Below are 22,557 nucleotides of genomic sequence, written 5' to 3'. Positions count from 1 at the left end.
AAGTGTAGAACTGAATCAGATGCCAGGAGGTATCTTGTTTTGTCTGTGGAGCAGGTTGTTGGCTGATACACTAAGCACAGGTTCACTTCCTGTTCAAAAAGTAGCTGGGTGAGTTCCTGACTATGGTCAACGTCACAAATCACTGTGTGGGAAATTGGGGAACAGGCTAAGTTAAGTAGGTATTTCAGAAAAGGAAGAAAACATCAAGCCTGTCTTGCCCTGGACTTTTTCCCTTTTCCCCCCCCCCACACTGGCATCTGTTTGGGAACCATACCCTTCCTCCTCCCAGCATCTGTCTCAGGGCATGTTCCCTCAGGTGCCCAAAGTCAACCGCATCGCACCTTTATTCTGCTGCTGCCTGCCAGCCTTAGTATTGTCCCCCACCAGCCTTTCCGTCACTCCCCACTGACTGTAGAGGAACAACAATGCCAGTTATTCCAGTATGGTCCTCCAGCTAGGATCAGACAGGGCTTTGCTATCCGGATGCTTGCTGTCTGCTTGGGGATCCTCCATTCGCTGTGTCGCAGCCCCCATCCCCACCCCCAACTCACCACTATTTCAAATCAATCTTACGGCAAATTCACTCATTCCAAGTACCTCCGTACCTCCTTTCTCACTTCTTCTTTGGTGTTTGCACTTTCTCCCCGTATCTGCGTGGGTTTCCTCCGGGTACTCCAGTTTCTTCCCACAGTCCAAAAGACATATGGTATAGGTGGATTGGCCATGCTAAATTGACCCTAGTGTCAGGGGAATTAGCAGGGTAAATGTGTGGGATTACGGGAATAGGGCCTGGGTGGGATTGTGGTCGGTACAGACTCGATGAGCCAAACGGCCTCCTTCTGTACTGTCAGGATTCTAGGAAGTGGGGATGCCTGAGTGAGTGTACTCTGCACGCTTCAGTGGACTGATTATCACACTGATTTATGCCAGTATTTATAAGGGTGAGTTCTACTTTGAAGAGCTGGACTACTTTACATTGATTAAAATAACAGACTTACAAACAGCATTCAGCTAGGTTAGTGGAAAAATTAACAGTGCTGTTGCATTCTGTAGAGAAGAGGACAGTTACATACATTGCTATCTACCTTGCCTTTAAAAACTGAACAGTGATATTCCCAGGGAAGCGGTACGCCCTGCACACAGATACAAGAAGCCATGTGTCTCATCTTTCTTCCTTGTGAAAACACACAGCCAGAAGCCTGCTTGTGTGTTAGTTATCCTGATTGTTCCTTCTTGCAGTCCCACCTCCCAGAAACACCTGCCAAGTGTGCTGTTGGAGATGTGCTTCTAGGATTGGGCTCATCCGCCACACAAGAACCCACAGAACCATGACCAGTAACATGGAATTTCTTAGATGGACAATCATGCTCGTTAGCGACTGATTGCTGAAGAAGTATAATAAGTCCCCTGCCTCCTTCCTTCCTTTGCTTAAGTAGTCATACTTACATCGATCTTTTCCCGGACTTCGGCAATGTTTGAAGCTGTTTATTCAGTTGCCATAGGGCACGTGGCTATAGTTTTACAATTAGGAACTATCCACGTAACTGATTTCCTTTGTAATAAATAATAGCGCTGGTGGTGAAGTGAATTATATTTTCTTCTCTCTAGGCGCTGTTCCAGTGGATATTCCTGAGATTATTCCATTCAGCGTGGGAACGTCCTGTCGCTGTGACATCACAACGATGCTAAGTAGTGATGGGTATATTTATGAAGTGACACTGGATCATAAGGTATAGCTGCATGAAACGTAACATTGTCTAACAATATTGTAGTACACTGCATTGAAGGAGAAGAATTCGCATTTATATAGTAGCTTTCATGACCTCAGGATCTCCCAGAGCACTTCTCAGCTTGAGGTACTTTTGAAATGTAGTCACCATTGCAGGATGCGGGGAATATGGCAGCCACTTTGTCCACAGCAAGCGTTCCACAAACAACGACCAGATTTCCCCAGCCATTCACGCCGGCGGGATTCTCTAGTCGGCCGGCGGTGCACCCTGCGGCACGGAGTGGCTTCAGTGGGAATTTGCCGTGAGAAAGATTAATTTGAAATGGTGGTGAGGGGGCAGTGAATGGAGGATCCCCAAGCAGACAGCCAGCAGCACCCGGATAGCATTGCCCCGTCTAAATCTAGCTCAAGGACCATACTTGAATAATTGGCACTGTTGTTCCTCTACAGTTAGTGGGGAGTGACGTAAAGGCCGGTAGGGAACAATGCTAAGGCTGGTGGGCAGCAGCAGAATAAGATCGTAAGATATAGGAGCAGAATTAGGCCTTTCGGCCCATCGAGTCTGCTCCGCCATTCAATCGTGGCTGATATGATTCTCATCCCCATTCTCCTGCCTTCCCCCCTGTAACCCTTGATCCCCTTATTGATCCAGAACCTATCCATCTCTGTCTTAAAGAGACTCAATGACCTGGCCTCCACAGCCCTCTGTGGATCCACAGATTCACCACCCTCTGGCTGAAGAAAACCCTCCTCATCTCAGTGTTAAAGGACTGTCCCTTCACTCCGAGGTTGTGCCCTCGAGTTCTCGTCTCTCCCACTGGTGGAAGCATCCTCTCCACCTGAACTCTATTTAGACTTCTCAGTATTCTGTAAGTTTCAATTAGATCCCCCCTCACCCTTCTAAACTCCATCGAGTAAAGACCCAGAATGAAGGTGGGATGCGGTTGCCTCTGGGGACCTGAGGGAACATGCCCTGAGACAATGACAATTGACAAATGGGCTTCCTTATCAAATCCAGTGAACGGTGTGCTGCCTCCCGCTAGAACAACACTGAGGGAGGCCAGAGAATCTCACCCAACATCACCACAATGACCGGATAATCTGTTTTTTAGTGGTGTGAGTTGGGGGTTAAATATTTGTGATGTGGAGCTGCCGGCGTTGGACTGGGGTAAACACAGTAAGAAGTCTAACCACACCAGGTTAACCAGGTAAAGTCCAACCAGGTTAACACCTGGTTGGACTTTAACCTGGTGTTGTTAGACTTCTTACTGTGTTAAATATTTGGCCAGGGCATTCTATACTTGACCTGTCCTTGCACAAAGTTATTGGATAAAAAGTACAGACCCCTGTTTGGTTATCATTCTGTATGACTGCACATATTTCTCTCTTCTTTACAGGTGCCCTTTGTGCGTTTTGTTCATAAAAACAAAATAAGTGAAATGAAAAGGTAAATTGAAGCCATGTGACTATGTTTTGCAGAAATACAGAAACGTGAGGCTTTGTGATAAAATGATCCAGAAACAAATTGTTCTGCAAGAATTGTTGTGTTGCAAAATGCTTGCGATTAGATACATTGGTTACTGACGCTGAAAGCTTTTAAAAACATTTTATTTGCCATCTCTGTCAATTATTGTATGAATGCTTCAGTCAGTGAATAAATGGTCTTGAGGTGGCTGAGGGAACATTTTGAGCCTGTGCTATGTGCCAGCTATGTTGTTTTGAGAAATCTTTGGTATTTCCTGCCTTTAGTGGGTCCAGTGAGTGTTCTAGGCAGTGACGCACCAAAGACTCCACTGATGCAGACACTCATTGAGAGGGTTGAGGGGGGCTGGGGTGGGGTATCAGTGCCCTCGAGCTCCAAAGTGAGTGACTCACCAAAAGAGACTAAGGTCACGGGGCTTGGCCAGTCTTAAAGGAAAGGCTTTATTAACATAAAGCTTTTCAGGGTACCTGCTCAGGCTCCGTGGTAGACAGACAGGAGTGGGTATTTAGCGGCAAGAGGCCGTAGCCAAAGATCTGTGGACTTGAGGACAATTTGGGTGTTCCAAGGCCATCGGAGACAGGGGAAGGCCAAAGGTAAGGTATCCAAAGAGTCCCTTCTGGGGCCTTGGGGAGCCCTCTTCTGCCTTCTGCTTCACAAGGAGTTCTAACAGAAATACTCTTTAAATACTGATCTTGACTCTTTATGGTCAGTTGGCTTCTCCTGCCTGGATGCAAAAACTAGAGAATTACCCCTGATTTCTGTTTAATATTATTTTAAATGTTAACTAAGCCCCAATCTGTCTTTAGTAGAGACCTAGTTGATGACTTGATCTACAATTATAAAACTGATGGTGGCTGGGAACATGGTGAGTTGGAGCTGGGAGATAAAGTTTTCATATTTTGAACTCCTCTCACGCCATTCTCACCAGGTAAGATGAGTTTAAAATCCTGGCTACGGTTCCTGAGATGAAGGAGCAAATTTGGCTTTTATTCATTCCTTCATCCTGACAATAAAAATGATTGAGATGAGTGACATCACAGATGGATGTTAAACATACTGTATAAAAATGCAGACTGTTTTGAAACCTCGATGATGAGAAAAAATAGGTCTGAACTGTGCCGCATCTTAAGTGAATGCTTATTATTTGGTCCTAAAGATACTGCATGAAGAAGAGGTTTCTTCCAAATGGGCTTCCTTATCAAATCCACTGTGCATTTGATATTGTCGATCTTGAGCAGGACTCCATCTTCCCTGTTGCAGAGTTAATTCAAATTGTGTCAGAGATTGTGAGCAGATATCCTTCAGCTGGGGTAAGAATGCGATTCGGATATCAACTATTTGGAATTTAAAATTATTCACTGTCCATTGAATATTATTTCACTGTTCATCAAACATGAATTCACTGTCTACTGCTTTCATATTTTGTGGGCACGTTGGATAAATTACTTTGATTAGCAGAGTTTCTATCTGCACTGGAATTTCCAGTGGGCCATCTCTCCACTGTTAATTGTGCTGCTTTCTCCTGGTCTGTTCTGATATCATTGAACGAACTACGCATCATGATATGAAAACTAAAAATGCTGGTTCAACTCAGCAGGTCTAGTAGCATCTGTGGAGAATGAAAGAGATATAACATTTCGAGTCCAGTATGACTCTTCTTCAGAGCTCTTGTGTTTTTTTCCAGCATTCTCTGTTTTTATATCAGATTTCCAGCATCCGCAATATTTTGGTTTTATTATGCATCGTGATATACATCTTCGTATCATAGAATCCCTACAGTGCAGGAGGAGGCAGTTCGGCACATCGAACCTGCACCGACAACAATCCCACCCAGGCCCTAACCCCGTAACCATACATATTTATCCTACTAGTCCCCCTGACACAAAGGGGCGATTTAGCATGGCCAATCAACCTAACCCCACATCTTTGGACTGTGGGAGGAAACTGGAGCACCCGGAGGAAATCCACACAGACACTGGGAGAAAGGGGCGGCACGGTAGCACAGTGGTTAGCACTGCTGCTTCACAGCTCCACGGATCTGGGTTCAATTCCCGGCTCGGGTCACTGTCTGTGTGGAGTTTGCACATTCTCCTCGTGTCTGCGTGGGTTTCCTCCGGGTGCTCCGGTTTCCTCCCACAGTCCAAAGATGTGTGGGTTAGGTTGATTGGCCATGCTAAAATTGCCCTTAGTATCCTGGGATGCGTAGGTTGGAGGGATTAGTGGGTAGATATGTAGGGATATAGCGGTAGGGCCTGGGTGGGATTGTGGTCGGTGCAGCCTCTTTCTGCACTGTAGGGTTTCTGTGATTTCTGTGAACGTGCAAACTCCACACAGACAGTCACCCGAGGCCTGAATTGAACCCGGGTGTCTGGCACTATAAGGCAGCAGCGCTAACCACTGTGATATATAACACAGGGCGGCACAGTGGTTAGCACTACTGCCTCACAGTGCCGGGGACCCAGGTTCGATTCCCAGCTTGGGTCACTGTCTGTGTGGAGTTTGCACATTCTCCCCGTGTCTGTGCGGGTTTCCTCCAGGTGCTCCAGTTTCCTCCCACAGTCCAAAGATGTACGGGTTAGGTGGATTGGCCATGCTAAATTGCCCCTTAGTGTCATGGGGACTAGCTAGGGTAAATGCATGGGGTTGTGGAGAAGGGGCCTGGGTGAGAATGTGGTTGGTGCAGACTCAATGGGCCAAATGGCCTAAGATATAACAAAACAGTGCTGAATGCCACCTTCCATTGCCAGCCCGCCCTCGGGCAAGGCAGCTTGGTACTATCATGAGGTCAAGTCTAAAGTGGTGAAACGCTGTGAAAACAATACTGCAAGGTAATCAGCGACGAGATGCTATACTGCTGCCGTTATCATTTTCTGCTGGTGTCATTTTTCAAGTCTAAAGAGGGTGTGAAGCACCAGGAGAAGCTGTTGAATCAGTTTAACAAACCTTGATTGCCATTGCCTTGTGCAATATCAGTAACAAAGTTTTCAGTGGTTATTGTGCAATGGTGGAATTTCACACAGTTTGGTGACTCGCTGAAGCACCGAACAAAGGAACTTCACACAAACCTGTGCATTAGCAGCATTATCACACAGCATTACTTCCACTCCATATAGTGGAGAATTGCTTCCATAGATAATACTGAGATTTCCTGGGCATGTCCAGTTTGTCGTGACATGGAAAAAATTTACATTGTGTTTGGAGAGAATTCCAGAGATTTGTGGTTGATTCTACCACACATTCAATATCTAATTATAGCTGCTGGAATGTAATTTCACGAATGCGGACGACCAACATTCCTCTGAAATGTAACAAGTGTTACAAGACTTTGAGAAGGAAATGACTGCCAAGAAGCACAGCTTCTATCTGGCTGAAATGTTCTGATGATGGGCTGATGCTCAGTGTTGCAGAAATCAGAATCTGCTTATCAGCCCATTATAAGCTTCCAGGGAAGCATTGTGAAGTTTAAAGCAATAAATGGTAAATCCCAGCAGGAGAAAAGTAAACTCCACTGCCTTTCATATCCCTTTACTTGTGAAACATTCAAAATGGTTAAAAAAAATTTTCAAACACACTCAATTATAGAATCCTATACCACTGTGAGCGACCATTTGGTCCATTGTACTTTTCCAATTAATTAAGTATTGCGTTACCCAATTCCAATTCTCTTCTCACACCTAGAGGTTGCACGAAGGCAGACTTTTGTCTGTTTCCATAGCCAATAATTCATTGAACAGGTTGCGAGTCTGTCGCCAGGGGCTTATAGCTTGAGAGGCATCACTCCACACAAAATGTGGCTGACCAGGAATGTCTCCCACTCTTATTGCCAGCCATTGGCAAGTTTAGAAGGATTTTGCAAGTTGACACTCAACCTGTTCAGCTGCATTATGAATGCAGCTTCATTGGCCATCAAGTCTGGAGCTTCTGGGCTCAGAGGCAGGGACACTACCCACTGCGCCACAAGACCTCAGTATTGCATAACACTTTTGGGTAAATAGTGCAAAGAAATTTTGACTTCCTGTGTGCCCATTTAATACATTCTAATAAGAGAAAACAGTAAGACATGTATAACAGTATATGATGGCTGGAATACAAAGGGATGGATCTTATGTTACTATTATATAAATCTCTGTTTAGATTCCATTTAGCATTAACTTCTGCGCACTGCAATTCAGGAAGAATACATTAACCTTGGAGTGTGCATTCACCAGAATGATTCTGGGGCTAAAAGATTTTCATTATCACGACAGGTTGCATAGACTGGGCCTCTATTTCCTTGAGTTTGAAGGGTGAATTTAGATGTTTAAATGATTAAATGAGTTAATAAAGTCGACAGGAAGGAACTGTTTCCTCTATAATATAAGGGGGTATAAAAGATAACAGTGAGGTACTTCAGTACTTTTACTATTTTATCTGAGACATTCTAAAACTATACTTTGGCCTTTCTCATAACCACAGTTATAATCCCCTTAATATATTTGTTGTCTTAATAGAAACAATACAGGAACCTGATTGTTAGTCATACACTGTTGGAAGAAACACTCTTCACGAACGGAAATGAAGAATGTGGCTCACAGGATCACTGTGCAAAGGTACCTTTTTTTTATATTTGAACATAAGAACAGGAGTAGTCCATTCAGCCCCTTGAGTCTGCTCCACCATTAGATAATGGTCAATCTGTGCCTCAGCTACATTTAGCCGCTACTATTCTATATCGCTTGGTAATCTTTCTTAAGATTAAGGTTAAAGATTAATGAAAATCTATCAATCAGTCTTGAAAATTTCAGTTGGCCCAGTGTCCCAAGGGCTTTCCAGTCTTCCCCATTTCCAGACTTGCAATACGCTTTGTGTGAAAAAATGCTTCCTGGTTTTGCTCCTGACTGATTGACTGCACTTTGACTTTAAGATTACTTCCTCTTGTTCTGGATTTTACCACCAGAATGCTTCCCCCTATGCAAGGCTGTTAGGACTCTTGTGTGGCATGGTAAGCCCAATTTCAAGCCCCTGCAACATGGGGATACATGTTCTGAAGCATATTCGCCCAGTGTTGAGGGACTTCTCATTCTCCATGTGTTTAAATATTTTTGAGAATGGAAAAGTTTATCTTTGAGAATCCTGATGAACTTTCTCCCTGGCTCTGCACTCATGCCAGTCTGAAACCTGAACTCGGAGGTGGGCAAGGCCCATTCTCTTCCAACAGCCCTCTTCATCAGAACTGTTTAGAACAATGTAGCTGATACATCAACCTGGCTTTTCATAGTTGCAGCTGGGTCTTGATTGTTTTTCCAGTATTTTGTGCGTGTATTGTCCAGTGACATTTTATACATTAAAGGCCGGACATAAAATTGACTTTAGCCTACCTCTTCTCATTGTGTTTGTTCCCTTCCTTTAGTCTTGCTTTGGTGCGTTATCATTCAATGCCATATCCCAACATCTGGAAAGATTCTTGAAGCTGAATCCACGCTTTGTTGAGAGTATCACCCGGTGTTGGGAATCACTGACAACTCTACAGAAGCTATTTGCAGATTCTGCTTTCACAGTAAAGGTGAGAAGAAAGAATGTTACATTGAGAGATGTCTGAAGCTTATTACACTCTTGTTACACTCACGACTTAAGTGGCCCAGCAAACCACTCAATTGCATCAAACCGCTACAAAGGGTATCTTCAGGTCACCTAGGGATGGCATTGCCAGTGCTGCCCACATCCTGTGATGTGTAAAAAAAAAAGTATGGTCTGGTGAACAGCTTTTTGTTACTACATGGGTTTCTCATTTGTGATTTACTCAGCTGGCGAACTGCAACATTTTCTGCTTCACACTGTGAAGAGAATTACAAACCGGCCAAAAATTGTTTAAATTGTTTGATGTCCTATTCATTTACCTGTTCACTGATGCATGGTCGCTGCAAGTATAATGAAAGATGTAGTCAGCCAGTGAGTAAAAGCAAGTTAAGTCTGATACCTGACCATGTTGGTGGTTTTTAAGCTGAACTTCCACTAGTGATTAAATGCCAGTAAGTCAAATTGGGAGCTGTGCTTTCCACATAATCCCAATTTGTGGATTTTGTAATTATACTTTCACATTGCAGGAAGGATGCGATTATCACAGAGGTACAGAGAAGATTTACAATGAAGTTGGCAGGAATGGAGAATTTTAGTAATGAGGCAAGATTGAGGTTAGGGCCGGTCAAGGACAGTAGTGGGAACTTGTGTATGGAGTCAGTAGAGATAGGCAAGGTGATGAATGAATACTTTTCTTCAGTGTTCACCAAGGAGAGGGGCCATGTTTTTGAGGAAGAGAAGGTGTTACAGGCTAATAGGCTGGAGGAAATAGATGTTCGGAGGGAGGATGTCCTGGCAGTTTTGATGGGCCTGATGAAATGTATCCTAGGATTCTTTGGGAGGCAAGGGATGAGATTGCAGAGCCTTTGGCTTTGATCTTTGGGTCCTCGCTGTCCACGGGGATAGTGCCAGAGGACTGGAGAATGGTGAATGTTGTTCCTCTGTTTAAGAAAGGGAATAGAAATGACCCTGGTAATTATAGACCGGTTAGTCTTACTTCGGTGGTTGGTAAATTGATGGAAAAGGTCCTTAGGGATGGGATTTACGACCATTTAGAAAGATGCGGATTAATCCGGGATAGTCAGCACGGATTCGTGAAGGGCAAGTCGTGCCTCACAAATTTGATTGAATTTTTTGAGGAGGTAACTAAGTGTGTTGATGAAGGTAGGGCAGTTGATGTCATATACATGGATTTTAGTAAGGCGTTTGATAAGGTCCCCCATGGTCGGCTTATGATGAAAGTGAGGAGGTGTGGGATAGAGGGAAAGTTGGCCGATTGGATAGGTAACTGGCTGTCTGATCGAAGACAGGTGGTGGTGGTGGATGGAAAATTTTTGGATTGGAGGCAGGTTGCTAGCGGAGTGCCACAGGGATCAGTGTTTGGTCCTCTGCTCTTTGTGATTTTTATTAATGACTTAGAGGAGGGGGCTGAAGGGTGGATCAGTAAATTTGCTGATGACACCAAGATTGGTGGAGTAGTGGATGAGGTGGAGGGCTGTTGTAGGCTGCAAAGAGACATAGATAGGATGCAGAGCTGGGCTGAAAAATGGCAAATGGAGTTTAACCCTGATAAATGTGAGGTGATTCATTTTGGTAGGACTAATTTAAATGTGGATTACAGGGTCAAAGGTAGGGTTCTGAAGACTGTGGAGGAACAGAGAGATCTTGGGGTCTGGAAAGAGTGCAGAGGAGATTTACCAGGATGCTGCCTGGTTTGGAGGGTAGGTCTTATGAGGAAAGGTTGAGGGAGCTAGGGCTGTTCTCTCTGGAGCGGAGGAGGCTGAGGGGAGACTTAATAGAGGTTTATGAAATGATGAATGGGATAGATAGAGTGAACGTTCAAAGACTATTTCCTCGGGTGGATGGAGCTATTACAAGGGGGCATAACTATAGGGTTCGTGGTGGGAGATATAGGAAGGATATCAGAGGTAGGTTCTTTACGCAGTGAGTGGTTGGGGTGTGGAATGGACTGCCTGCAGTGATAGTGGAGTCAGACACTTTAGGAACATTTAAGCGGTTATTGGATAGGCACATGGAGCACACCAGGATGATAGGGAGTGGGATAGCTTGATCTTGGTTTCAGATAAAGCTCGGCACAACATCGTGGGCCGAAGGGCCTGTTCTGTGCTGTACTGTTCTGTGTTCTTAGATTGGACAGGCTGGGGCTGTTTTCTCAGAGGAGGCTGAGGGAAGATTTATTTGAGGCGTGCAATGCTATGAGGGGCCTTGATAGAATGGATTAGGAAGGACATATTTCCCTGACCAGAGATGTCAATAACTAGAAAGCAACCATTTAGATAATTGGCAGGAGGATTAGAGAGGAGTTGAGGAGAATCTTTTCTCCTGGGAGTGATAGATGCCTGGAACTCACTGTCTGTTAGGATGGTAGAGACAGAAACCCTCACAACATTTAAAAACACTTGCACACACACTTAAAGTGCTGTAACCTACAGGTCTATGGACCGAGAGCTGGAAAGTGGGATTAGGCTGAAAAACTTTTCCTGCTGCCACTGATACGATGGGCTGAATGGCCTCCTTCTGTAACATAAACCTGTTCCTATATTTTTATTGCAGTGATTAAGCTGAGTGAGTTAGAATCATAGAAACCCTACAGTGCAGAAAGAGGCCATCTGGCCCATCAAGTCTGCACCGACCACATTCCCACCCAGGTCCTACTCCCATATCCCTTCACATTTTACCCACTAATCCCTCTAACCTACGCATCTCCGGACACTAAGGGGCAATTTTAGCACGGCCAATCAACCTAACGCGCACATCTTTGGACTGTGGGAGGAAATCGGAACACCCGGAGGAAACCCCCGCAGACACGAGGAGAATGTGCAAACTCCACACAGACAGTGACCCAAGCCAGGAATCGAACACAGGTTCCTGAAGCTGTGAAGCAGCAGTGCTAACCACCGTGCTACCGTGCCACCCAGTTGAAGAGCAAGTCAGCATTATAAGAGAGAATTCAGTGGCAAAATCTGAAATAAACTTGCATCTAGAAAAAGGAGCTTTTAAAATGTCTCCTCTGCCAAATGACAGACGCGACTGAAATGGAATTTATTGAGATCTATCAAATGGAATTTTGTGTCTGTAATGTCTGTGTGGCTGAGATCCCAGTTGCTGGGCTGAGTGCCTGCTGCTTCTCCAGGCTGAAAGTCCCAATGCCTTCAGGCCGAGGTCTCATCCGTTTAGTGAGCTTCATGTCAATCATAAAAACAAAAAAGATTTTAGCTCCTTTTCACTGATCTCAGAGCTTTGTACTTCCAGCTTGGGTCCATTTTTTTAAAAGCGAGGAGTGACTGAGCTGCTTACTGACTTTCAGCCTTACATTGTGTCCAGCAGCACGATATTCCATCCTGTGGCACGCCACTCCTCTCTCACTCAATACTCCGAGCCTCCCCTCTGTGATAGGTCTGCACTCCTGCCTGCAGCTCACCCTTACCCCCTTTCTCTTCCCAAATATTGTCTCCTGCCCCATATCTGTTCACTTCCCGATCTCTGCTCTTTTGACAAAGAGCAACACTGAAGATTGGTGAACTAACAAAGAAAAGACTTCTTTTAAATTGGTTGACATAAACAAATTCATGAATTAAACTGTTAAATCTGTCATTCATTAGACTTACACTCTGCAATTCATTAAACTTACACTCTGCAATTTGTTTGGATAAATAAGTTCAACACTCGTCTCTCACTTTCTCGCTCCTAATTTACACTTTCTTGTGGAGATTTTCTCGGTGTTGATCTCTGGTTTCATCATCAGGCTCAGTGCGCATTTCCATCTACTCAGAGAAGGATTCCTTTATGTAGCAGCCGGGATTGTTCCACTGCATCTGCTTAGAATCATAGAATCCCTTCAGTGCAGAAGGAGGCCATTCAGCCCATCGTGTCTGCACCGACAACAATCCTACCCAGGCCCTATCCCACATTCCCACATATTTACCTCGCTAATCCCTCTAACCTACGCATCCTGGGACACTGAGGGAGAATTTAGCATGGCCAATTAACCTAACCCGCACATCTTTGGACCATGGGAGAAAACCGGAGTACCTGGAGGAAACTCATGCAGACACAGGGAGAACATGCAAACTCCACACAGACAGTGACCCAAGCCGGGAATTGAGCCCGGGTCCCTGGTGCTGTGAGGCAGCAGTGCTAACCATTGTGCTTGCCTGATGGTAACAAGCTCCAGTTCCTAGGCACCACAAACCCTTTTCCTCATTGTCAGTGTGGCAGAGCCAATTTCTCTTCTTCCAGCTCAAGGCCACCAAGTACCCACCCAGGCCAACAAATCCTCATGAAACTGTGACATTGTTAGACTGGATGATAAATAGGCAGTGACTGGACAGATTCATGGCTGAAAGATGTTTACTACCACAGTTAATTAAAAAGGAAATGCCTCACTAGGGTCCAGTTGTCCTCTCGAAACAGGAGGTTCTTAACCTAGTACCACTTGGAAATAGAAAGCAAGGTGATGGAATAGTCATAAATGTGCCAACTTATAACCCTGTGAGTCAGAAAGTTGTGGGTTCGAGTCATCCTCCAGACACTTGAGCACAAAAGTTTATGCTGACAGTCCACTGCACGACTGCAGGAGTGCCATACTGTCGATGGTGTCATGTTTTGGATGAAACCCTATCTGTCCTCTCAGGTTTTGATGAAAAGCAGGGCTGTTATGTCCAGTGTCCTGGTTGATACTGATCCCTCAAAAAACATCACCAAAGCAGATTATCTGTTCAGTACCATATTGTTGTTTGTGAGACCTTACTGTGCATAAATGTGTTGCCTCAATTCCTACATTTCAACTTTGACTACACTTCAAAAGTACATCTTTGGCTGTGAAATGTGCTTGGGGGACCCTGAGGTTGTGAAAGGTGCTATATAAACGCAGGTCTTTCTTTAATTCATGCATGAGTAGCACCAACTGATGGTGTCTATAAAACTCATCCAGTTGAAATGTTCCATTTGTAAGCTTCCCATCAGTGGACTCCCCAGTTTATTAAGTTTTTTTCTTCATCAGTTGAACAGCCGAGGCCCAGAAACAGAGCTCTGAAAAGGAAGTTCAAGCTGCTACTTAAAATGACATTTTGCTGAGCGATTTATTGTGCAAACTTGAGCAAAGCCAGCAAATTAGACCGAAGAGAACAACTTTAAGAAGTTGAAAGGGCGATTTGAAATTATTCACAGTAAAGCCTATCCTCGCTGAGAGGATTGTTTCTGTGATGGAAGCTGTGAGCTAGGAAACCAGCCGGATGGTGAAAGGATTTGAGTTAACAGACACAGCGGAGGTGCTGGCAAACCTCCTTGGACCAGCGGACTTTTTTAATGTTGCTCAGGACACCTCACTGAGATACAACCGTTCAGTGGAGAACATTTTTCCAAATGTCCTGCTTGGAAGTTTTGCCAAAGCATTATTTAGGTTTGGTTTTTTTTCTCTAAAGCAAAAAAAATTGCAAAATAAAATGCTGCACAACATGAAATATAAGTTTTCATTTTCTGTATTGTCGCAACCGAGGGACAGATTAGCTCAGTTGGCTTGTTTGTGGTTCACAATGACGCCAATAGCACCAGGTTCAATTCCCATTCCACTCAGGTAGATTTCGGGCCTGTTTCCTCACCTCGTCCTGCAACAAAATAACAGCATTAGCCACGGTTCAGCAACCCTTGAATAGTGAGGGATGCCACTTTGAGAAGACGATTGTCTATCTTGATATAGTTTGATCCTGTGCGCTGATGAGGAGCGTGACTAAAGAGCGTCAAAATTCCTTAGTGATTCTATGGTATCCTATTTGAATTGTATAACTGGGAGAGTATTGTGAACACATGATGAAGCTTCACAGTGCCTGTTGTCATGTAAACTTTACAAACGAGCACCAAGGTGCTGGAATTGTACTGTGATTTGTTTGCACAGTTCTACTGTGGCGATGAATCAAAGCTTTTGTCTGCAGTTCATTTTAATAGATAGTTAAACTGCACTTCCCGAAATTGAAAAAAAGTTAATAAAACCAGTGAATTTAAAATTGCCATGGAAATAGCACGATTTGCAATATATATCATGCCTAATTCAAATGCATGGAGTAATCTCCAACCAGTGAAATATTTCTCTGCATGACTATAAAAGAAAATCCATAGATTGGAAAGTGAACTTGATATTGTTTCAAGTCAGCAATATCTTGCATTACAAATAATTAAAAACCTGGAAACATGTACCTTTTAAACCTGAAGTTACATTAAAAAGAGCACTCCAGTTTTCAAGATACAAGTGCAGCACATTGCCTGACACATGCATTAATGCTGGCAGTTTATCTATGGGCATTATAACATAATCCTGAGGTTTTATGGAGCCATCAGCCAATATTCCATTCATATTTTGCTATACCAAGGTCAATCCTTTCTCATTGAAAATGTGCTTACATTGCTGTACTCATGCATATGAGGGATTATACACTTTACTTGACGTGGATCTTGTCGTCCCGCTCCACAACCACTACCGGACTGCAGCAAATGGTAGGAACATGCTGCTGTTATAGAGATGGCCCCCAAAGCTCAAAGATCATTTGAGGGAAAGGGAAGGGAGAACAAATCGTTAATCTTTAGGCTTCTGCCTTCAGAGGCCTCCTGGTCTGTCAGCGCCCCCAGTGCACGTACTTAGGTGACTCTGGTCTTACTCACAAGGAAGTGGGGCTAGAGACCAGGAACATGCAAAAGTTAGGAAAGCCCAGCCTGTCTCATTTAAGATGCTAACTTCAGCCATGCACCTCTTCCAAGACGCGCCGGGGTGAAACACTGGCATGATGGATCTTTGTCTTTTGTTTTAACATCACTACAACTAGGAAATAGGTGTTCTTTAGAAACATAGAAAATGGGAGCAGGAGTAGGCCATTCAGCCCATCAAGCTTGCTCCACCATTCAATGTGATCATGGCTGATCCTCTCTCTCAACGCCATGCTTTCCCCAAACCCTTTGACACCTTTAGCATCTAGAAATCTATTTTGTTCTTAAATGTATTCAGTGACTAGACCTCCACAGCCTAGAGAATTCCACAGGTTCCCCATTCTCTGAGCAAAGAAATTTCTGCTCATCTGAGTCCTAAATGACCCATCCCATATCCTGAGACCGTGACCCCCTTGTTTTAGAATCCCAGCCAGAAGAAACATTATTCCTGCATCCAATGTGTCCAACCTTGTCAGAATTTTATACATTTCAATGACATCTCAATCTTCTAAAATCCACTAAGTACTGTCCTAATCAACCCAATCTCTCATACGACAATCCAGCCATCCCAGGAATCAGCTGCATTGCATCTGGGAAAATTTATCATTTCTTATTTAAGGAGATCAAAACTGCACACAATACTCCAGGCGTGGTCTTACTAAGGTACTGTACAGCTGCAATAAGACATCCTTGCTCCTGTACTCAAATCTTCTTGCAATGAAGTCCAACACACCATTTGCCTTCCAAACTGCTGGCTGCACCTGCATGCTTGCTTTCAATGACTGTTGGACAAGGATACCCAGGTCCCTTTGTACATCAACATTTCCCAGTGGATCACCATTTAAATAATACTCTGCCATTCTGTTTTTCGTACCAAAGTGGATAACTTCACACTAAGCCACATTATACTGCACCTTCCATCAATTTGCCCATTCACTCAACTTGTCTAAATGACTCTGAAGCCTTTTTACTGACTACCTTCCTTTTCTCTTTTGCTTTGTTATAGGTTGGAAGTTTGCGTGGTGCAAAAGAAATAAACTTGAAGCATTACGAAGGATTACTTTTTGCTTTGTACAATGCAGCTGGATCTGACTTTCTGGTGTTTGGAGGGCAGTACACAAAACTAGTAAGATGTTTAAGAACTGTTTCTGAAAGAAAAGATAGGTTCCTTGATAGTTTGCTTTGATTTTGCGTGCGTAGTTCATAAGTTAATGGCTGGAATTTTCTGGCCGTTCAAGCCAGTGGGATTTTCTGGTCCCGCTGCAGTGAATGGAGATTTGGCTGAGCACCAAATTCTCCCACCTCGCTCACAGCGACAGTGAGATGTGAACGGCCGAAAAATTCCAACCAATGGGTGGAATTTTACGCGAATGATTCTAAGTATCCAGCTAGCATTAAAATGGAAGAGTTGCAGATCTGTTTTTTTGGGGTGCATTTTCGTGCCCAATGTTGTGCACGTAGTGCATGGAAAAATGAGTTGGACCATTTCTAGCAGCTACAGGCAGTGAGCTGGGCTTAATTTGACAGCTAGCCTGCAGAGGGAGCTATTGCGCAAGCGCAAACCTCTGATTCTACACATGTGCAATAGCAGCAGCAGAGGCCTGAAAGAGAGAGAGTGTTTTCAGGATTCTGCTGCAACTGGCAGCCTGAACACAGACCCCCGCCCCCCCTCCCCACCCCCCAACCCCACCGCCCTCCGCAATCGCAGGGCCTGCAGCCGATCACGAGCCCCACACTGCCCGGATTACAGCCCGTGCCACAAGCCCTCCCCACCCCCGCTGCCCAGACCGATCACACCCCCCCTCCCCATCGATCGCGATGCAGAGCAGGCACTCCCAACCCCCACCCTCCCCAACCGGTCACTTGCAGAGCAGCACCAGCCCCCTGTCCACCGATCCAATCGCAGGCAGAGTGCGCAGTGCCGCCCCCCACTACCCCTCTCCGCACGGGCCACCCTTTCAGCCCTGCCCTGGCAATGGCCAGTGCAAGGTGCCCGGTGAACATTACCGAGGTGCCAAGCTGGCACTGCCCAAGGTGCACACCCCCTTTCCCTCGACACACTGGGGGGTCTCAATGGCTTCCGGTTCTACCGGCGAGGCCAATATGACGTTCATGGGGAGCAGGTGTTTTCCTCGCTGGAGTGAACCTCTCCCAGTGAGGCCCTAAAGACAAGTGAACCCGGACGATTGCGCACCGGGCTCGCTAATGCCATGCAAATCCTCATTAAAATATATTTTAATCATTTATTCAGCCTCTCGCCCATTTCCGGTGAGAGGCTGACCTTGTCGGAAATCCAGCCTTCGCCAGATAGTGAGAGCCAAGAAATCGGGCGTGATCCTGATTCCTCGGCTCTTGCCCGATTTTACCGGCTTGCTCTGCCCATTGTTGGGCGGGGCAAACCGGTAAAATCCCGGCCAATGTCTTTGTACTGTTAGAACTGCAATTCACTGTTAAAACTGCAATTCCACATTCCAACTTATTTTGTATATTCAGTGCCTGATGCTCAGATACTCCCTAACTTAGCCAAACCATAGAGACAAAATGTTGATTAAAAATGGCAATAAATGATTCATACATGTTTATCTCCATTCTAAGCATCCCTCTCACTCTGAGCTAATGAGTGGATGTAATACCAGAACTTTGAGGGTTAAATTCCGAGAGCAGGTTGAATAAACTTGGCTTGCATTCCCTTGAGTGTAGAAAGCTAATGGAGTGTCAGACTTGATATCAAGGGGATTGGAATAAATTGCTGGGGGAATTATAAACAGTTAATGATTGCAACTATATAAAGCTCTGGTTAGGCTGCATCTGGAATACTGCTTTAAGCTCTGGGTATGACTCTTCAGGAAGAACATTAACACTTTAAAGACCTTAAATGTGCATATTCACCAGGGTTAAACTATGAGGACAGTTGCATTGGCTGCATTTGTGATCCCTTGAGTGTAAAATGTTAAGGGTGATCCAACTGAGATGTTTAAGATGGTTAAAGAAGTTGGCAGGGTGGATATGGAGACATCATTTCCTCAGATGGGGAATAAAGAATTAAGGAATATGACCTTAGAATTAGAGCCAGCCCATTTTGGAGGAAATTCAGGACAACACTTTTTCACACAAAGGGATCCGGAATTCTCAAAATTAGGATTGATGGATTTTTATTAGGTAAGGTGTCAAGAGATATGGTACAAAGGCAGGTAAATATAGATTAACTATGTTCTCTCAGTTGTTGAGCAAGCTGCAAGAGGTTAAATGGCCTGCTCCTTTTTTTTAGCTTTAGAGGCAGTGACGTAGTGGTGTTGTCACTAGACTAGTGATCTGGAGGTAATGCTCAGTGACCCAGGTTCAAATCCCACCATGGCGGATTAATTAATTTTCTTTAAAATCTGGAATTAAATGTCTAACGATGACCAAAAAATCATTGTCGATTTTTGTAAAAACCCATCTGGTTCACTAACGTCCTTTAGGGAAGGAAATCAGCCATCCTTACCTGGTCTGGCCTACATGTGATTCCAGATCCACAGCAATGTGATTGACTCTTAAATGCCCTCAGGGATGGGCAATAAATGTTGGCCCAGCCAGCGACGCCCACATCCCATAAACGAATAAATAAAAACCAAAAGATTTTGAAGTATTGCCACAACAATAGAATTGAATAGTTCATTCCAGTGACTAACCCAGGCAGCAACATAACTGCAATGAATTGCATGTGAACAGGTATCTCAGGGGACTGGCACTCAAGTGCACAGCACGATGGCACAGTGATTAGCACTGCTGCCTCCCAGCACCGTGAACCCAGATTCGATTCTGGCCTCGGGTCACTGTCTGTGTGGTGTTTGCGCATTCCCCCCCCTGTCTGCGCGGGTTTCCTGCAGGTGCTCCGGTTTCCCTCCACAGTCCAAAGACGTGCAGGTTAGGTGGATTGGCCATGCTCAATTGCCTCTTGGTGTCTAAAAAAGATGTGTAGGTTAGGGGAAGGAATTAGCAGGGTGTTGAGAGGGATAAGGCCGGGGGGTGGGGGGGGGGGGGGTTGGGCCTGGACCTGGGCCTGGGTGGGAAGCTCTTATGGAGTGTCAGTACAGACTCGATGAGCCAAATGGCTTCCTTCGGTACTGTAGGGGTTCTATGAATGCTTGCTACATTTTGTGCTTCCCGGGTTATTTATTTTTATTTCGTAGCCTCAGCAGATGAAGGCCTGTTGGGATGCCTGAGACCAGTGATCCAGGCACAATTCACAAAGATGCTTCCTGTGGGATCAGAGGCGTTAGTTACAAGGAGAGAAAGTTGGGCTCTGCACATTAAAGCAGCGAATCCGATGGAGCATTTATAACTATAATTACGAAAACTTGTCGGCGCGTCAAATATAGACAGCATAAGTCAACAAAGAAACAAAGAGAGAGTTAGGGGAGTTTCTTTTAATATACAAAGTCATCAGAACATGAACTGCCTTATCCAAAAAAAAGATATAAGCAGAACCCAGAATAACTTAAAAGATAGGCAAATAAATATTTAAATAAGAAAAATGTTAAAACTATACTAAAGGGCAGGGGAATGGAATGAACTGAACAGATAGCTCATTGAGAGACAGAACAGCCTGTTGGATTGAAGGTACTAAAGTTGCATGGTTGCATAAAGGGAAATGTAATCTGTGCTTTTCCAGACCCAACAGCAACCTGTGGATTCAAATGAAGGTTTCTTTGTGACGTTTTTTAAAAAGACCTCAGTTAAGTCCAGCATCAGCCAACAAGCATCCTGTGTGCTGCTGCCATTCCCACATTCTTTACACTCCTACGGAAAAGGGAATTTTAAAAGCGGCAACAAAAAAATGTTTTAAAAACGTTGTCGAGTGATAAGGTTTGAAGGAAACATGGACAGAAATTTGTTTAATCATATTAAGACCTATAAATATAAAAACGCTCTTCACTATTTCGTTTATCCTCGAATCTATTCCCAATTAATTTTCATATAAGTTAACCAGTGCCAGGGTGTGTGCTTGAGCTTGCGATTTTAAATACAGCAGGTTGCTGCTCTGTATTAACCAAATCTTCCAACTAGCTTAGAATAGGCAACAATGGCATAGAAAGTAAAAATAAAGACGGGTTTCTCACAAAACAGCACTTCCCTTGTGATGAATACTGCTGGTGACAAGGTAGTGGTCCACACTTCACATTCTTCTCTCTGTACAGACTAGTGGGCAGGAATTTCTGCTCCTTCAGGCTGGCGGGATATTCCGGTCCCGCAGTAGGTGGCTTCCCCCTGTGACAGGTTCCCAAACGGCAGGATGGGCGGGTCACACAAACTGCCGTAGACTTCGGTGGCACTGGAAGATCCTACTGTCGGCCCCACCCCACTACACCCCCACTGCTCCTTTCCCCAGGCCCTGCTGCCACCTGTAAGTCATGGACAGCCTCTCCTTGCTGCTGCCGCCCAGCTTCTGGCCGATTCGTCTCCTGACGGCTCTTGCCTCTCTCGGCCTCGCTGTTGGCTGCGGTTTTTGCTGCCCAGCAACAGCGAGATCGAATAAATCAAATAGGTCAATCAGAGTGAGACCTCTTGGAGTGCTGGATTCTGATAGGCCAACTAGCCTATTAGCAGTGAGTGCTCCAAGAGGTCTTGCTCTTATTGGCCCATTTGATTTCTCTAATTATTTCTAAACGTTGCGTGTTCGAACCAGGTTTTGGTGGCTGGGCCTCGGGAAAGGAACAGTGGGGTTCAGGCCTTGAAAAAGAGAGGGGAGGCAGGGTTAGGGTCTTGGTTCGAGCCTCATGAAGGGTGGATTCAAATGAAGGTTTCTTTGTGACATTTCTTTAAAAAGACCTCAGTCAAGTCCAGCATCAGCCAACAAGCATCCTGTGTGCTGCTATCATTCCCACATTCTTTACACTCCTATGGAAGAGGGAATTTTGGGCCTCAGTAAATGAACTGTGGGGGTACTGGCCTTGTGAAGGGGCGGTTCAGGCCTCAGGAAAGGAGCGTGAGGGGGGGTTCGGGCCTTGGAAAAGGAGTGGGAGGGGGCAGTTTGGGCCTCGGGAAAAGAGTGAGGGGGGGGTCCGACCTCGGGAAAGGAGTGAGGGGAGTAGTTGGGCTTCTTGCGAGGGTGGTGTGTTCAGGGCTCAGGAAAGTAGCAGTGGGAAATTTGGGCTTTGGAAAAGAAGCGGTAGTGGGAGGGATTTGGGCCTCTGAGAGAGGTGAGAGGTGTGCTGATGTGAGTGTGTGTCAGAGAGGAAGTGAGTGTGTGTGAGAGAAGGGTAAGTGAGAGAGGTGTGTGTTGGTGCATGCAAGTATGAGAGAGACATGTGTGTGTTTGAGGGAGAGATGCGTGAGTCTGATATGAGAATCAGCTTTTTAGCATCATTCCTTCCATTATAAAGTGACAAAAGGTAATACTTAAGTATTTCTTTAAGAGAACTTTTTAATTATAACCAGATTACCCACTCCTAAAGTGCTTCCAGGGGTTAATATTAAGGGGCCATGGGACGGTGGCTTAGCCAGGGGTTAATGTAAGAGGGTGTTGCTGGTGGATGTATTTGTGACTGTGCGCTTCTTCCCAATATATTATAGCTAGAAAAAACTTGTTTACATTTGATTTCTATGTTTGCAACTATTTTGCAGCTAAAAAAGGGAGGTTGACGTTATGAGATTGCTTGGGGTTCCCTGATAATCTTGGGAGGTCACTGGGGGGGGGTTCTGCTTTGGGGGTTTGGGAAATCCTGCCATAAAGGAATTTTTAAAAATACCTGAAAGATTTAGGAAGCATTAAAGCAGCAATTTAAAATATTCAAAGTGGGGTAAAAATTAATAAGTGAGGATCAGACCTGGAGATTTGAAGGGGTGTAATCATCTCTGCTGTCATTTTATATAAAATGATTCTTTGAACAAGAATGTCACAGTCTGATTTACATCTCTGTCACAATACTGTAGCTGCGAAGTTTTGATGCGTCTTGGGGGGATTTGCCTGAGTTGTCGGCTGCCGGCCTAAACTTAGACCTCCAGAAACTCGTGGAAGCAGATGCGAAGAAAAAGGTAAAAGACAAGAGACGAGAATCCCAGAACATGAGAAAATTCAGGCAGTGTTGAA

At 44.7% G+C, this 22,557-nt stretch overlaps 1 protein-coding gene across 1 annotated transcript in view; it reads left to right on the top strand.

Annotated features, from left to right (window-relative positions):
• The window catches only part of LOC144497213 (eIF-2-alpha kinase GCN2-like), a 75,176-nt gene that overhangs the window by 37,920 nt on the left and 14,699 nt on the right, over positions 1 to 22,557 (top strand). The window contains exons 15-21 of the mRNA XM_078218113.1: positions 1,609 to 1,730; positions 3,127 to 3,176; positions 4,369 to 4,522; positions 7,703 to 7,801; positions 8,602 to 8,754; positions 16,492 to 16,611; positions 22,401 to 22,502. Of these exons, the coding sequence (XP_078074239.1) occupies positions 1,609 to 1,730; positions 3,127 to 3,176; positions 4,369 to 4,522; positions 7,703 to 7,801; positions 8,602 to 8,754; positions 16,492 to 16,611; positions 22,401 to 22,502 (800 nt within the window). The remainder of the gene's footprint in view (positions 1 to 1,608; positions 1,731 to 3,126; positions 3,177 to 4,368; positions 4,523 to 7,702; positions 7,802 to 8,601; positions 8,755 to 16,491; positions 16,612 to 22,400; positions 22,503 to 22,557) is intronic.

Source organism: Mustelus asterias, chromosome 8 (genome assembly GCF_964213995.1).
Source record: "Mustelus asterias chromosome 8, sMusAst1.hap1.1, whole genome shotgun sequence".
In the NCBI taxonomy this organism is placed as follows: domain Eukaryota; kingdom Metazoa; phylum Chordata; class Chondrichthyes; order Carcharhiniformes; family Triakidae; genus Mustelus; species Mustelus asterias.
This window is presented reverse-complemented; position numbering and strand designations above follow the sequence as displayed.